General features: G+C 50.3%; 1 protein-coding gene across 4 annotated transcripts in view; it reads right to left on the reverse strand.

Moving 5' to 3' along the window:
* Positions 1 to 352: 352 nt before the first annotated feature.
* Positions 353 to 16,739, reverse strand: part of CXCL12 (C-X-C motif chemokine ligand 12) — a 28,362-nt gene continuing 11,975 nt past the window's right edge. For 2 of the 4 annotated variants that reach the window (XM_067710183.1, XM_067710179.1), the window contains one exon: positions 353 to 675. In XM_067710183.1, coding sequence (XP_067566284.1) covers positions 591 to 675 — 85 coding nt within the window. In that variant the 3' untranslated portion in view covers positions 353 to 590. Of the gene's footprint in view, positions 676 to 7,735; positions 7,843 to 13,516; positions 16,738 to 16,739 lie in introns of those variants that run through there. The other 2 variants (XM_067710177.1, XM_067710180.1) reach the window with 2 other exon arrangements.

Genomic DNA, 16,739 nt, shown 5'->3' on the forward strand with positions numbered 1-16,739 from the left:
GGTGAATTGAGTCGTTCTTGGCAAATCCTTTTGCATCATCATAATTCGCTGAGTTAAAATCTTCCCCTGGGTATTTTATGCACAGATGCAGGGACCTGGGTCAGTTCTGTGTCCCCTTGGGGGTTGAAACCTAGGCCCAGAGTGGGCCAGGTCAGGGAGCAGCTCTCCGCCCCATGCAGCATACTGACTGCTGCCTTTCCTCGCTTCTCCTCTTTGCTGTTTACTTCTTCTACTGTAAAAGTAACATGGGCTTGTTATAAGAAATGCAAACATCATGGAAAAATATAATCTGAAAATGTGAAAGTAAACGTAGCAATCAGGGTCCCAGCAGAGATGAGACGGCACACTCCAGTTAACATCATTTCAGGAGAGTTTAATAAAGGAATTCCTTACAAAAGTGCAGGCAGGACACAGAGTCACCTCCCCTGGAGAGGAGGGAGGGGAGGGAGAAGTCACCAGATACAAAGTCAGGGAGCAGGCCTGGACAGAGGGACAGAGTTCCCACCTTCCATCAGCAGAAGCGGGCCGGGGGGGTGGGGGAGGTGGGATGACTTGGCTCAAGGTTCCGGGGAATAAACATCCCGTCGTCCTCAGCTCCTGCTGGTGATGCCGGCAGTGGTGTTGGCCAGGTTGGTTCCCAGGGCAGAGGTCAGGCCCAAGAGTGTGGGACTGGGTCTGGAAGGTGACAGAAGATATTCCACACAGTGCCCCAGAATCCCATCCTATAAAGTAACCTCTATTGGCAGCTATGTCTCTAAATACCATCTTAGGAACTGAGTGCTTGACACACTCACTAAACCTGGACCGTTCCTCCCAACCAAAGCCCCCGCAGCCCACTGCCCTCAAGTTCTGCAGGGCACTGAGTGAGTAGCATGAGGTCGGCCATATACACTCAGAGAATCCCACTAATCAAACGAGAGGGAAGGAAATTAATGCAGAGGAAGAGGGAGCAGCAACACAGAGGCTGAGTCCTCAATGACAAGCTGAGAAGAGGAAGAGGAGGGTGCCCATGGCTGAAGGCAGCAGATGGGCAGGACACCTGCCCCAACACGGCTGCAGGGCTGGCCCTGCCTCTGCCTCCGGACACCCCTCCCACTTCCACGTGCCACTCTCTCCCCGAAAGCCCTGAAAGCTTCCTGTGCAGCCGGGTGAGGTATAGGCAAAAGCAGGTATAATGAGGCATGGGGGCCCAGAGGCTGTGTGAAGCTATTAGAGTGTTTGATTTAGTTCTCAAACAATCCCTGGGGCTTTATCTTTTCCCCAAGGCAAAGCATCCCAGGTCCAGAGCACAGGCTCGCTGTCATCCTGTGGTCCTGGACCTGCAGCGTCACATCCCCTGGGACCCGTTAGAAATGCACCTGTTTAGGGGCCACCCAGGCCTGCCGAGTCAGAAGCTCTGGGGTGCTGCCAAGAAATGTGTCCTAAGAAGCCCTCTGATCACCTCTCAAACGTGAGCACCTGTGGTCTACAGCAGTGATTTGCCACCATGAGTTTCCCTAAGAGCAAAGAAAGTACTGCCACCTGGTTCCCAACCCCAGACTCTGATTTTGTTGCTCACAGTCTGGGAATTGTGGTCCTAACGTGCAGCTCGGGCTGAGCCCCTGGACTGGGCCTTCCTCCAGGAGGACTCTGTTGCCTCTGGACTTTCTCTTCCTATCTCTTTGCTTTCCCGTATTTCTTTTTACTAAATCCTCTTCTTGGATTTGCCTTCTCTTTTTTTCATCTACTCACTGAAAACAAGTTGGGGTGATAATCGTCTTTCCAAACATGCACTGCCAAAAAAAAAGTGCCTGAACAAGATAGATCCTTGTGAGCAAATCCTCTGGGGGTTTTGCACAGTATGTTAAAAATAACGTATTCGATTTTTCCTAATGCTTCAGCCTGTAGTCTTGGGGACTTACAGTGTTCCATATGAAACTTGCCAAATGATTTTTTTTAAATAAAATGAATACTACAGTTTATATTAATGTATTAACATACATTACAAATGTAACCACATGAAAGTTTTTAGAGAAATATTAACTTACCACATTATTCAAATTATGTCAATTGGACCAATGCAAAACCCTCAGGGCGTGTAAGCAACAGCAACAAAAAAGGTACTGCTTTGTAAATAGTTAACAGGAGACAGTTTTGCTGCCTTTCTTCTTGGGATAGTAGATCAGGCTTTGGCTAAAGACAAGGTAAACAAACTTGGACTTGGCTGTGTGACAGGAGAAAACTTCCAGAGAGACAAGACCGAGGAATGCCAGCTGCCCGCAGAGGCTGTCCTACCAGGGACAGCTGGGGTACGGTGTGGAAGAGAGTGCCTGGTGGGGCTGGCAACCAGGGGGAGGACAGACCACAGACACAGACACGTGAACAAGGGAGTGAAGATGATGTGGAGATCTGTGCGTTGTGAGGGAAACAGGGTGGAGCAGAAATGCTTATCGCGGAGGCATCTTGGTGGAGGGGAGGGTCCAGATGAAGGATCAATAGAGCCATGGGGTGGAAGGTCTGGGAAGAGGCTTGGGCAAAGGAAAGATGCATTTGAGGACCCTGGTGAGATGGTGTGATTGAGGATGGGGAAGGGAAGTGGGGCTGCAGAGGGGAGCTGTGGGAATTTCTTGGAGGGTTTCAAATAAAGGATGTTAAGATCCACGCAGAGCATTTTTATTTAGTGCCTACAATGAAGTCACACTTTCTTGAGCACACAGGGAACCCCAAAGCAAGGTGAGGCTGATCTTTCTTCTCCAGAATCTAACACGTTGCTACCTTTGAGATACTTTTCATTCGTCTGTGAGGAAAGACACTGAATCCAAAATCCTAAAAGGCTCAAGACCATTCCAAAGGCTCTCCTCACATTGTTTAAAATTAAATGTTTAATATTATTTTGTAAATTATGTTTTCCTTCCATCCATTTCCATTTTTGCTTGGTTTTTCCCTCCAGGCTCTTCTTAAATCACTGCATCTCTTTTCTCCCCATGGATGACGCCCACTGGCCATGTCCAGCGAATCAGGTAACCTCTTTTGTTTCTCTTTCTGGATGCTGGGAAGTGCAAAGGTCCAAAAACATGTCTTCCCTTGTCCTAAGCATTGGGGGCACACCCAAAGAGTCACATATCAGGCTGGAGTTACTCCCAAAGGTTGGCAGCAGCTCCCTGACTCATTCATTTCAGGTTTGGCTGGGTCCCTGAGACGGGATTTCTCATGTGTCTTTAATTCCAGTCACAATTCCAAGCCCTAACCCGCCAAAGATGCCTTCTTCTGTCTTTTGTTTCACTGTGATAGTGAATCGTGCAAGCATGTGAGCAAAAACAATGGGGAAGTTGCATTTGGTTGCTGGAAACTTCACAAGTTTGTTCCACTTTGATCTGATTCCTGTAAAACAGCCCACGGTGTGTGTTGGGAGAAGAGATGCAAGTCATTTCCAAGCTGCCTTGGACGTTCTGTACGTGTTTCTAAGCAACCTCTGGGTGGAGACCAGTTTGAGCGGTGAGTGGCTTAGGTTGAGGGGACGAGGTGGAAGACTCTGTCTGCCTGTCTTATTTTACTTGGAAACCATTTTTAATTTTAAAAAATTTTTGCATAAGAGGCCATCTGGCTGCTCTGAGAAAGGATCTGTAACACTGGCATGAGGTGGTGCTGGGGTCCCCTGGCAGGACAGCTGGTGAAATGAAATTGCTGAAGCTGGAACAGTTGGGAGTGACGGATGAAAGCTGGGAATTTGAACTCCCAAGAATACATATGTTCAACACTGTAAAGATCTGTGGTTTGTGAACCCTCAGCAAAATTAAGCAATGGTAAAATCCAGATAGAAGAATTTCAGTTCAAGATAAAGGAGCAAAAATGATTTTCAAACCACATCCTCATTAGCAGACTTATAATCAGATGCGCCACGTGTGTTGAAGTGTCACAGGGATGGGCAACTCTTTCTGGGTCCAGCCCAGAGCACAGTTGTCCCAACGCTTCCAGAGCTGCGGGTCAGGGAGCTGCAGCCGGTGGCAATTACACAACCTCAGTTGTTTGTTTAAATATTTTCTTCAGCAAGTAATTAAAATTTCTTGCAATGAGCGAGTGGTAGACCCAAGATGGAGCCTTAGGAGCTGGAAATTTCCATGAAACTGGGCAGAGCTGGTGACTCTTGATGATGGGCCCAGGGGAACAGGGCCCAAAGCCCTGGGTGAGTGGGAAATCTTGGAGAAGGGCTGAGCTAGGAGCTGGGGTCCCTGTGGATGGGGTGAGACTACAGACAGAGAGCAGCATGGGGATGAGGAAGGGAAAGGAAGCAACAGGCTGAGCCCAGGGTGGGTGGACTGTGGGCCTGTGTACCCTAAGGCCGAGGACAGAGCCTAACCACATGAATCTGAAAAAATTCCTGAATCCTGGCTTCATGAGAACATCCTGCCCTGGGTACTTCAAACAGCCCAGGCCACCCCAGGAGGAGCCCACTGGGAGACAGCCCTAGGGAAAAAGCTGAACGGGGGGTGGGGTGGGCTTTAACCCTTTATCCCAGTCTAGTCTCCAGCAAAGGAACACCCTCAACACAGACAGCTGAGGGGATGAACGTCACCAAGAGCCCCTGGCGCTTCATAAAGATATGGGTTTGATTACAAATGGAGGACGTGGGAGGCAGCCCTGAAAAATGAAAGAGTCTCATGCTGGCAGCTTTGAGGGGCAAAGACAGGGAGGGGAACCCCAGCCCAGCACCGCACTCCCTGGAACCCAACATATCAAGCTGCAGAGCCCCCATCGCTAGCCTTCAAGCCCACACCATGCAGAGATGGGGTGGCTCTGGGCCGCGTCTGCCACTGATCCTGCGTGGCCCTGAGCAGCTCACTCCCTTTCTCCCAGCTTGAATGAGGTCGCAGACCTAGAGCAGCCAGCCCTGTGTGGCACACAATCAGCATGTGGGGAACGTTAGCGGGCATCATTCTTGTCCTTGTTATTCCTGTTATTCTTTATCAGCCTCTACCTTGGCTCCCTCCATGCCGCCTGCTCAGGGCAAGGTCTAACCCCCACCCCTTTTCCAACCCAAGAATGCATTTCTTCCACCCACACTCCTGAGTCCATGGCTGCGCGTGGCTGGGGGTATGTCAGTCAACAGGGTCACGTCCAGGAGACACTTCTGCATACGTTGCATGTGCAGACCCCATGAGAGTCGCGATCACGTCACCCCTCTATCCCTGGGCAGCCCCCAGCTAAGTGGATGGTGAAAGAGTGTCCATTGCCTTTTAGGCTCAAAGTGACTCCCGCCTGTCATCATAACCCCTCCCCACCCCAGCACCTCCCTTTCATCCCTTCACGGCTGATGGTTACTTCTGAGACACACAGGAAGGAGGACTAACTGGTGATACAGATGGTGCAATAAAACATGTGGAGACTCAAAGTTCTGTTACTTTTACACACATGGCTTGGGAAAGTGCTTAACTTGACTTTTCTGATGTGCAAAGTAGGAACACCATCTCCCTTGCAGTGAGCACCCATTAGTGTGTGTTGTGTGCCGGGCACAAGGAAGATGCAATGAATGCAACGTTGGTAGCTTCCCTGCACTCAGGCGCCTGCCCTGCCCACCTCCAGGGCAATCCAGGGTTGTCCCTTCTCCCCTCTCTGTGAGCTCCAGATGAGGAACCACAGACAAGGAGACCAGGGCTCAGGGAGGTACAAAGGCTTCCCTGGGTCCCCAGTGTAGTCTGAGACAGGTGGGCATTGACTGTGGGTCCAGTGACTCTTCCAAAGCTCTGTGGGTTGTGATGTCTCCTCTTCCTGGGCCAGCTGCCCTATCTTGTACCTGGCCTCTGGGGAGAATGAGGGGCCCAAGGCTGGGCCAGGGATTCAGATAGCCCAGAAAGCAGCTCTGGTTTGGGTGAGCAGAGGAGATGAGGGCCAGGGGAGGAAGTGGGACAGGAACCTGAGGCTTGTTCAGGCTTTCCTGAAGGGAAGGGAGGAGAAAGAGGGGAACGAGGGCTGGGAGAAGCAGGCATGAGCTTAGCAGAGTCCACACACTCATTCCTCCTTTGATAAGGCGGCCATATAATTTGTCATTCAAACTAGGACATTCTGAGGGAGAAAGGGCACTATTAGTGATTTTGTTGGGACAATAGGCAGACACTGGGACTGTTTGGGCACATCGGGGGCCAGGATCACTCCAGTTTTAAGGACCCTGAAAGGGCATTTTAACAGCATCACCGATACTCTTTATTGCCCTGGGGACTACTCCCTCTGGCTTCGCTCTTCGGGAACCTTGAGGTTCAGGCCCTACCCTCTCTGGAACCCAGGCTCCAGGCCCTTGCTCCTTGGGCTTCCTGCGTACAGACCAGGCTTGGGGAGGTCAATTGGGGTCCCCTTTGGAACTGGACTCCCTGGAAAGGCATAATGGTGGGGATCTGGCTCCTGCTCCCCTGCCACTTGAGAACATGGGCCAGAAAAGTACACGGTAGGTTAGATCTGATTTTGCTATTCTAGAGAAGCCTACAGCTCTTTAGGAAAGAAAAAAAAAAGTAAGTAGCCATTTGATGCATACTGTTATTATTACTGCATCCTCATTTTAGAAACATAAGAATTTTTTTAACTCATTGAATCAAGGAAATCTAGTGCTATCCTCTAACTTCTTTCCTTCTGCTCAGGGAGGGTGAGACACATTCATCACTGGGTTGTACGTACACAAGACCAGTACACTTTTGACCACTGTCTACAATAAAAATTGCATTTGACGTTATGAAACATACACACACACATACCCACACGAGTGTGAATTGTTCTTCCCTTTAGTAAGTGTGACATATTCCCGTATTTTCCAATTTATTCTCTTCTTTTCTATTCAGTGCTGTTTCATTTTTAAAAACTGCTGCTTCTGACAGGCTATACTGACATCACAGCCAGAGTCTGCCTAGCGTTTCTTCTACATGGATTCTCATTTAAGGTCTGGAAATACGCTTGGCCCATATAGGGCAGAAGGGATCCGAAACCCAGCAGCCCTTGCGCCCCGCCTCTGCCCGGGGCCCCGCTTTGCAAACAGCAAGGACGGGTTGTCTGGTGCACTGGAGCCAAAATGCCCCCTCCACGTCCCAGCTCTGAGGCATGAAGGCTCCATGGCCGCCCCAGACCTGTGTCCATCACACGGGAGAGGGCTGGTCTCTCGTGGGATTGTTGGGAGGACAAGAAGACCATGCCTAGAAAGTACTGCTATGGGCCTGGCAGGTGCAGGCGGCACCAGAAATGTCAGCAGGATGGAAAGCACCTGACCGAGGGGTTTGTTTTCCCCCCGGGAACTCTGTCCTGCCCACATAGGAAACGCGTGGTGAATGCATTAGCCCCTGGTTCCCCTTGGCCTCCTGAGCAGGGGGCAGGCCTTGGCTGGGCAGGTGATCTGTCAGGGGAAGAACTGGAAAGAGCTGGTCCCTCACAGCCCTCGTGCCTAGGTGCCAAGGACCTGGCTTGGTGCTGGGGGCTCCCACAGTGGCTGGAAGGACAGTCCCCTCCCCCACAGCTCAGGAATGCTCAGAATGGTTGTTTCCTCACGGCCTACAAGCCTGTGTGACCTGGGCTGATGTTCCCGTGTTCAGGAAAATGCCCGGGAAGAGGCCAGGACAAGGTGAGAGCCTGTGGCTGCAGCTGGGGCCTTCTCGGCTGACAGGTCACCCCTTCCCCTGAGCAACTTCTCCAGTGGCAGTGCAGTGCTTTGTTGCTGCTTAGGAAAGCTGAGCACAGCCCCTGCTGCCACCCACCTTCCTGAGCTCTCAGCCCCTGGCCTTACCTCCTCCTGGGTCTGGCTGCCAGCATCCGCCTTCAGGCCAAGCCAGCAGCATCCAGGTACCTGGAGCCCTCCACTTGGGAAGGGCAGTGGGAAAGACATGGGCACCCCTAGAAATGAGGCAGGGAATCCTGATGGTTATGGAGGTTGGAACCCCTCCAGCCTGTCACTTCCCACTCGTGTCCATTTGTGGTCACACAGCCTCAGTTTCCTGTAGCTGACCCCTGTAGATTGTTCTTTTCTGCTCAGTATTTCGGGAATCGTGCTCCTCTAGGGTTCTTGCTGGGTCCTAAGGTCTGGCCAGCCATCCACTGCCTGTGATGAAACGCCAGCAGCAGAGATCTCGTCCCTGGGGACCTGTACTGGCTGTGGCCGTCCTCCCCCTGAGCCCCCGGCCAACTGGACCCCAGCTCAGCACTCACCGGCCCTGTGGTCTGCACAGGGAGCGTGTGCAGATCCTCACAGCGGGGAGGAACGCTCAGAAGGAGGGGCCTCTGGGGAAAGGGATGATTCTTTAATCTGGACTCACAGGAAATGAACCACTATAGTTCTTCATGTGATGGGGACTTCAGGGGGAAGGGTCAGGCACAGGGGATTCTAGAGAAGGGTCATGTGTGTGACCACTGACATACGGACAGTAGAGTAAGATGAATTGGATGCAAGTAATGACTTACCAGTGTGACCTTGGGTGCATGAATGAACGCACAACCTTGCGAGCATTGCTATCTTTATTTTACAGATAAGCAAAGAAAACATCCAATATGTTAGCATCCTGTTGATTTATCAGGCAGTCATTCAAAAAATATTGCTTTAGTACCTTCTATGTACCAGCCGCAAAGAAGAATAATTAGTGAGTGAAACAGACCAAGCCCCTCTCTTCTTGCGTGGTATTAAACCTCTCCTGTGGGGAAGCAGTCCGCAAGCAAGTAAACAGGGCAGGTGGTGCTGTGGACAGGAAAAAGCAGGATAAGGTGCCAGGGTACATGCAGGTGAGGAGCTGCTGTACAGGATCGGGGGTCTGCAAAGGCTTTTCTGACAAGCTGGTGGCGATCAGAGACGGAAGGAAGGGAGGGGGTAAACCATGTGGTTTCTAAGCAGAGACCACCAAGTGCAAAGGTCCTCTGCCAGGGGCAGTCCTGGCCTGTTCAAGGGAGAGGAGGCCAGCGTGGCCAGAGTAGAGAGAGGTGACATCAGAGAGATGACAGGGGCCCACAGGGGTAAGCCTCTGTTGGCCACTGGAGGGTCTGAGTAGGGGTGACATCACCATGCCCGGCCACCCTTCCTGCTGTTGAGAGGACACTGCAGGACATGACGGTGGGCCAGCTTAGGGGCTAGTGTAAGGATTCAAAGAGGAGATGACTGTGGCTTGGATCAGATGGTAGCATGGTGATTGGGTTCTGGATATATTTTGAAGGCAACTAATTGGGTTTGGTAATGGTTTAGCTGAGGGCTGTAAGATAATACAGTAAATCAAAGATAACTAAAAGGTTTTGGCCTGAGCAACTGGAAGAAATAGAGCTGTTATTTGCAGAAATCGGGATGAGCAGGTTGGGGGAAAATTGGGAATTAGCAGTTTCATTTTGCATATGGTAAATTTCAGAGGAGGTGCTGAGTTTACAAGGTGAGAGTCCAGGACAGAGATCACTGGTTTCCTTAACCTTCACATGGAGTTCAAGGCCAAGAGAGTGAGTGAGTTCACCTGGTGCTTAAGAAGAGCATCTGAGGACTGAGTCCCGGGGTGTTCCTGTCTGGATGACGTCTGGAGGATGAGAAGGAAGCAGCAAAGAGACACGAGAAGGCATGAAGCCAAAGAAACAGTCAGGAGTGGTCTCCTGACAGCCAACCAGAAAACGTTTCCAGGAGGGTGTTCCACGATGTCCAATGATGCCAAGAGACTGAAGAAGCTGAGGACTGATAAGCGACCATTCGATTTCCCAACGGGGCCCAACGACGCCCTCGACAAAGAGCAGCCCTAGTGGAGTGAGTGGTAGGGTGGGTTCAGGAAGGATAAGGGGGGGGGGAAAGGAGGTGGACATAGGAAATACAGGCAACTTTTCTGAGGACTTTTGTGTGATAAGAAACAGAAATACTGTAGAAGTTGTAGGGGGACCTAGGGGTAGAAGATACAGTATAGAGGCTGTTTTTATTTTTGCTTTGTTTTGCTTTCCAAGGGCGCTATCATAGCATGTTGGCATGACGGAGACAGTGAAAGATTGATGGTGTAGGAGACGGGGGAAGTTAGGAGAAATGTTCTTTTGCAGGTGAGAAGCACTTGGCACCACTCCCAGGTGACAGCAGGGACAGTGGGTACAGGATGGACAGACAGTGGACGAGAGGGGAAGCTCACGGAAATTCCCTTCTTACCTCTTCCTTTCATTCTGACATAGAAGCCAGACCATCAGCTGGGAGTGTGGAGGGAGAGGGAGATGAAGACTTAAAGAGAGAGGAAAGTGTGGAATCAGCACCCAGGAGAAGTAGGAGAAATGGAACAGGGAAGTGTGGTAGCATCCGGGCGGCACTAAGGACCCACTTGTGGTGAGTGTCAGGAATTTAAACAGACCGGATGGCGGGGATGTACTTTTTTCTCTGAGCTCCAGTCAGCTGCAGAGGTGCAGGCAGGCGGCCTGTGGACTGAGTTAGATTGAACTGGGGATGGGTCATACAGCAATCCGCAGCTACTCGCTTTCACTACGAATCCAAGGCTCCTCCCACCCACAAGCACCCCTTGCCACTCTACTCTCCCCCCTCCATCTAGGGCTTCACTCTGCTATGTTTCTGTTTGGTTTCACGGGCCGAGAGGTAGCTGCAATTCATTTGCTCTAAAATGAGTGTTAACTTCTGGAAACTTAGCAGAACAACCTCCTTGGAATTTGAGATTAGCTCCAGTGCCAGGTAGGAACACCAGGGCTTGGTTGTGGCTTGCCCGGGAAGCTGCTGCTAGGGTCTGTTGGTGCCTCACAACTCGAGGACATCAGCTCACATATCAAATGTTTGTTAAACACCCACTATGACAAGCACTCTTCACCGCAGAGCTCCCCCATCCTCAACAGGACGTTACAGAGCCTGCAGCCCGGCAGGGGATGCCCTGGGGATGGATGCACTTGAGAATCCATTGTCCCAGTTTGTTCTCATTGGACACATAGGCTGTGGGTGGACTGCAGCCTCCTCTCCACACTTCTGGGGTTGGGCTAGCGCTCTCCACAGGCTGACGGCTCAGCCATCTCACCACAATTTATGCTGGGCGGGTTGGGTTGGTGCTTTTCAGGGAAGGAAGAGCATCTTGGTCCTAAACAGAATCTGTACTTTTTTATGTGGGGAGGGGCTTAGGGGATGCTTCTGGGTCATTTATCAGTCTTAACAAAGTAGCAAGCACAGGCCTGAGGGGTCTTTCCTTGGAGTTCAAGTTGAAGCCAGGGACAAACCCCAGAAAAGACCCCTGGGGAGGCTGGGGAGGAGGGAGGGAGGTCTCCAAAATGATTCCTTGTGCAAGTGCGAGCCCATGTCCAGAGCCTCATTGCTCCCCACCTGCCTTGCCCCCTATGCCTGTCTAATTGCCTCCAATGATGGTTATTTGGGTGTAATTAGGAGAAATCCTCATCCTAGCTCTTGACAGGGATTCATCTGGAACACACAGAAGCCGAGGACAGGGGGTGTGGCTGGACCTCCCTGTCTACTTCTCACCTGCCTCTAGGGCCTCCTGCTCTCTCACCCCCCTTCTCTCCCTGAGTCTGTTTCATCCAGTTGTACCTCCCTCTACGTCTCTCTCTCTCCAGCTACCCACACTCCCGAGAACGAGGCTCTCAGTTGTAGGCCCAGAGAAACCCGGAGAACCTGATGAAGTGTGAATCACAACTCTGCACTCCCGGGGCAGAAAACTGGACCGGGCAGCCAGGGTCAGGTGTCTAAACCACGCAGTCAGCTGTACCGAGGGTACCCCTTTATCACGTTTCCCAGCTGTCAGGACCCCATCCGCGTGGGGGGCCCAGCCCTGCTCAGCCGCCGTGTGCAGTTTGTGCCTTACGCAAGGGTGCAGCAGGGGAGTGAAGGGCTGAAATCCAGCTCTCTCTGCCGTCATGCTGGGCTTCCCGTGGGAGCTGCACCCCTGGCAGAATAGGCTCCCATTTCTAACTCACAGCAGGACACCATGTGGGCTCACAAGGGCAGTCCTCATGGGTCAGTGGATACTCCCCTCCCTGGAAATAATCTACTTCTCTCAGGTCTCAGCTTCAGCAGCACTTCTTTTAAGGAGCCCTCGATGGTGCTCTAAGCTTCCCTGACCCCTGGATGCACCCTGACCTACATTACCAAGCTTTACGAAAATGCTCACTTAATTGCAAGACAGTCCCCCAGACTACAGGCTCCCTGAAATCAGGGGGCACGCCAGCTTGCTCACCACGGTATCCACACTGCCCACCTAGTACCGGGCCTGGCGTGGCGGGTGTTGTCGGCTGGCTAAAGGGGGGCCATCTGCTGTGTAAAGCATGGTAGGACATGGGTCCAGTTATTCGTTATTATTATTTTTTAATGCAACATCATTCTGAAGAGTCAACATCATTCCGTGGAATTAATCCAGAGGTTAGGTTGTGAGTTCCCACTGCCAGGATAGTGGTGGGACATGCTGGGGCCAGCACCGCACAGGCACCGGGACACCTACAAGACCCAACCAACAGACTTTCCCCCATCTGTTGGCTAAGTGGGTAAAGCTCAACTTCTAAGATCACTTTGAGCTCCAGCTGGTATCAGAGCTTTGCTGAGGGTCTAAGCAGAGGCAGGCAGGATCTTATCCCAACACTGTAGACCCCGGGGAGCAGTGGGGTGAGAGAGAAGGATCCCAGTCTAATCCTCACAGCTCTTGGTGATTCTAAGCTCCAGCGTTACATGGGGAGACTGAGAGTCAGGCAAGGGCCTCAAGTCACACAGTGAGCAGAGAGAAGACCAGGGTTCAAGCACTGGCCTGCTAATCCTCACTCCCATGCCTGTCCCAGGACGCCACGCCGCCTCTTGACGTGGTCTCTCTAATCCTTCCTTCTTCCTCCAGTTCATCTGCAACTTGGTAACCACATTGCAGTCACCCTAGAAATAGCCGGGATGTACTGAGCACAGGGGTGACGTGGTCACATCTGGGCATGTGGGCAAGAGGGTCTGGAGGACAGAACAATCTGGATTTGGGGGGTTTGTGCTGGCCTCTTCTTTCCATCATGGTTGACTGGATCAGAGAGGATGTGGTGGAAAATGGGAAAGGCTGACCGACCTCTGTGAGGACAGAACCCTGTCTGTTGGGCTCAGCCCCTGTCCCCAGTATTCAGGACACTGCTGGCTGAATCAGCAACTGGCTTCCAGCAGAGGCCCCGGTGCAGGACAGAAAATACAAAAGGTGCTGGGTGTCTGGCCATGCCTTCGGGGACGGGGCCTCTGTTGCCTTCTACTAAACCAGAGAAGTACAGAGTGGAAGTTTCCTTCCCCACGGCTGACAGGCAAACACCCAGGCCCTTGCACAAAACTATCCCTCCTGGAGTAGCGGGCTGGCTCGCTTTTAAGAAGGGATTCCCGCAAAACCAGGGACATTCAGCGAAAAGGGAGAGCCTTTCCCCCTGCTAAGTACACAGACTAGGAGACGCAAGTCTGCCCCCAGAATTCTTGCCTATGATGAGTATGATTACAATGGCCTGTTTTTCACTGACTATTGCAGCTAGAACTACATAACCCCTCCGTGTTGGGTTTGAGGAAGAAAAACCAAGTCTGGAGAGTTCCAAATGGTAACACTAATTTCAAACCGTTGGCTGCTACATTTGAGTACATGTCTTTATTAGGAAAATTATAAGTGCATATACATCTTTTCATTGATATGACTTCAAAGTAGAAATTGTTGTTTCTCAAAAGGAGTTGTTACTTGTTAAAAAAAAAAAAGCACACTGCATATAGAAAGCTGCCTTCTCCTGGACCATTTTCACATTATGTGGGAGATGCAGTTTAAACAATACAAAATACAGTATTTATCGCATTTAACACTGAACCCATCACCGCTCAGAGACTGAGAGTCCAGCGAGGTTGCAGAGTAACAGTCTATGGGATTTTTCAACTTGACAATGTCAGTGGTCTCCTTAGGGGACTTGAAGGTTTCCAGGGAACATTTCCCAGGGATGGGAAATTTCCCAGGGAATATGTGTAGAGAGATCAGGACCCCACAATTCTCATCCAGCTACAAAAGGATGCACCACCTGGGAAAGGTGATGAACTCCCAGTGAGAGATCCCATAGTGATAACACCAGGGGGCAGTCAGAAAAGGAAGGTCAAATCGGATCAAGTGAAAAGGCTTAGAAGTTCTCTGGACTTCACACAGTGGGGACTGCAACCTTTTGCTACTCAGGCCCTCTGCTCAAAGCTGGCCCTCCTTTCTCTGGAGGACAGGCAGATAAGCAGAGGGTCCTTCGTGTGTCTCGCTGGGGTCTCAGCACCTGGCCGGAGTGGGACAAAGAACGGTGCAAAACAACACAAGGCACAAATTCGGATTCCAACACACAGCACGTCTGTGAGTTCAGTGCCCCCACGTCTTCTCTGCCTGGGTCCTGATGCAAAGGCTGGCAGTGGAGGACCACCCTGGAGGTTACACGGAGCCCAAGGGAAGGTCAGGTAGAGGCAGCACTGGACCAGGAAGAACAGCTAGGTGACCCCTAATCAAAGTGATCCACTTGTATTTTGAAAGCAAAAGGGGATCAGGAGAGCCTTTTCCTTTGCAAATGGACTATTTAAATGCATATTTGCTTTAGCTGGGCAGTCTCCACTCAGGAGCAGATTGCAAGTAGAGGGATTGTCACACAAATCATTTTTCCTGCAGTTTCCCCTCTTATCTATTTTTTCCCCCTATAGGGGAGAAACAAAAATTATTCTTAACTGTAGTCAAGATTTATTTAGGGCCATGTTAATTTTCTTGGAGAAAGAGATTTAATGGTTCTGGTTCATGGGTTCCAGGGGATGGTAATTCCAAAATTTCCATGAGATTTTAAAATGTCTTGAATTACTTGGAAAATGACTCTCCCACTGAAAATTAGATCATTTCATGTATAATTCAGAAGGCCTGTAGTGACAGGTTAACTTCAGAAGAGGGTTTTGAAACCAGCTCTGTATCCCTTATAACTAATAAAGGCCCCTCCATACTCTATTGTTTTCAATATAACAAAGCTGGTTTGAGGATGTGAATTTTTGTTTGGTTGATGGATTTGCGTCTATTTGCATGAAGATCTAATTTAAAGGCATATTTATGGAAATGCCTAACACATGGTACTGATAACCCAAAGGTTATTAAATCTGAGAACACCTACAATTCAAGATTATTTTACAAGAATATCCTTTCTGCATGTTGTTTACATCATCCTGTCAATTGATACATTTCCTTGTTTTGCCCTTCTTTTTTTTCTGCTTTCTTAATTAAAAAAAAAACTTAACCAGAGGGGAAAAGTATTAGTGAGACCAAATGAAAAACAAAACAAGCCAAAAGCCCTCAAGTGCCTCCTTTTCAGAAAGTGAGATTTTTAAACTGTTTAATGCAGCTCTACAAACTGCTCTCAATAAAGGGAAACACCCTAAACGTCAGGATTGTTAAGCTACTTTCCCAACCAGCCCATTCTTTTCTAAGAGGAATGCCCTGCTGGACATCCTGTAAGCACAAGATGACAGCGGCAGCAGAGAAGGTCCAGGGGCCACTGTGCCAAGTTAAGAGATGATGGGATCATCAAATGGTGAAAAAAATGAGGTTAGATTTTAATCGGGAAGGAATCTTCATGTCCAGGATTGATTATTTTAGGGATTGGGCTTTCAAAACCAAAAAAAAGTTGAAAATTCTTTTCTTGTTATTCCCCAAACAGTGCTGACACCGCAAAGACAAAACTCTCTGTAGTTCTGAGGTACCAACAGTTACAGACGCCTTGAGGGTCTGCATCCTCGAAGGTCATACTGCTGCAAACCGAATTCCCTTGGGCTCTGTTGATCCAACATGGGTTTGTGATCATGGGGAAAACAAGGTTCCATCCAAAAGGATCACAGCCCTAATCAAAAATCTGGTCAAAGGCCCCAAGGGGCATCTCCTCACTCTCAGGCTTTGCATTTAAGGAACTGACAGTGCATGCACCGAGGACATTGGCTTTGAACAAAAACACAGGATTGGACAATGGACAATATTCCAAACAAGCCACAGACGTGCACAGTGCTTCCAGGACCAGGTAACACGAGACATTTTGATTTACTTCTTGGTGCCCAGTTTAAAGTAAAGCTTTGCTCTTGAGAGAGTCCTTTTCCTGGGTCATGGAGACAGTCTTGGATACACATGATGATGGATGAGAGAGAGAATGATGAGAAGGACGTGATGGGATGTAGAGGAGAGCTTGGGATGAGGGGTGAATCTCACCCTGCCCTGGCCTCACACTCCTGCCTGCCTCAGCTCAGGGAAGCCCTGCGGTACTCGCCAAAGAGGCAGAACCCTGCTCTCACCCTGAGGAAGGGTGAGGCTCCTGCCTGGCTCCCCAGAACCTCTCCCCCACCCGCCTCCGCCCCTGCACAGGGCAGCCTTCACTAAGGTCTGCCCACGCTCACTGGTGCTGACACCTCCTGGTGGCTCTCCACCCTGGACACGGTGATGTGGGCAAGGCTCCCTCCGTCTGGGGTTCCAGCCTGCACAGCTCAGAAACCTCTGGCTAGATAAGGGGTTCCGGGAAGGATATTATAACAAAGCAGGTAAAAGAATGGCCTTAATCTAAGTTCCTATCTGTCGCCAGTGACACTGGATAATCAGACTAAATGAGAAATAAACGCCATATATTTGCTACATAATCAAATGGTGAAGTAAGACAAACTGTGCAAGACAAGGCTCTTGGAAATGCATTCAGGCCTGCCTGGGTGCAGGGGGGTGGCTAGCTACAGACCCTTCCTAACTCTGATTTCAGACCTGGGCTCCTACTGTAAGGTTTCCTCAGGCGTCTGACCCAACCTGCGCCTCTCACATCTTGAACCTCCT

This window comes from Pseudorca crassidens, chromosome 16 (genome assembly GCF_039906515.1).
Source record: "Pseudorca crassidens isolate mPseCra1 chromosome 16, mPseCra1.hap1, whole genome shotgun sequence".
Lineage (NCBI taxonomy): Eukaryota > Metazoa > Chordata > Mammalia > Artiodactyla > Delphinidae > Pseudorca > Pseudorca crassidens.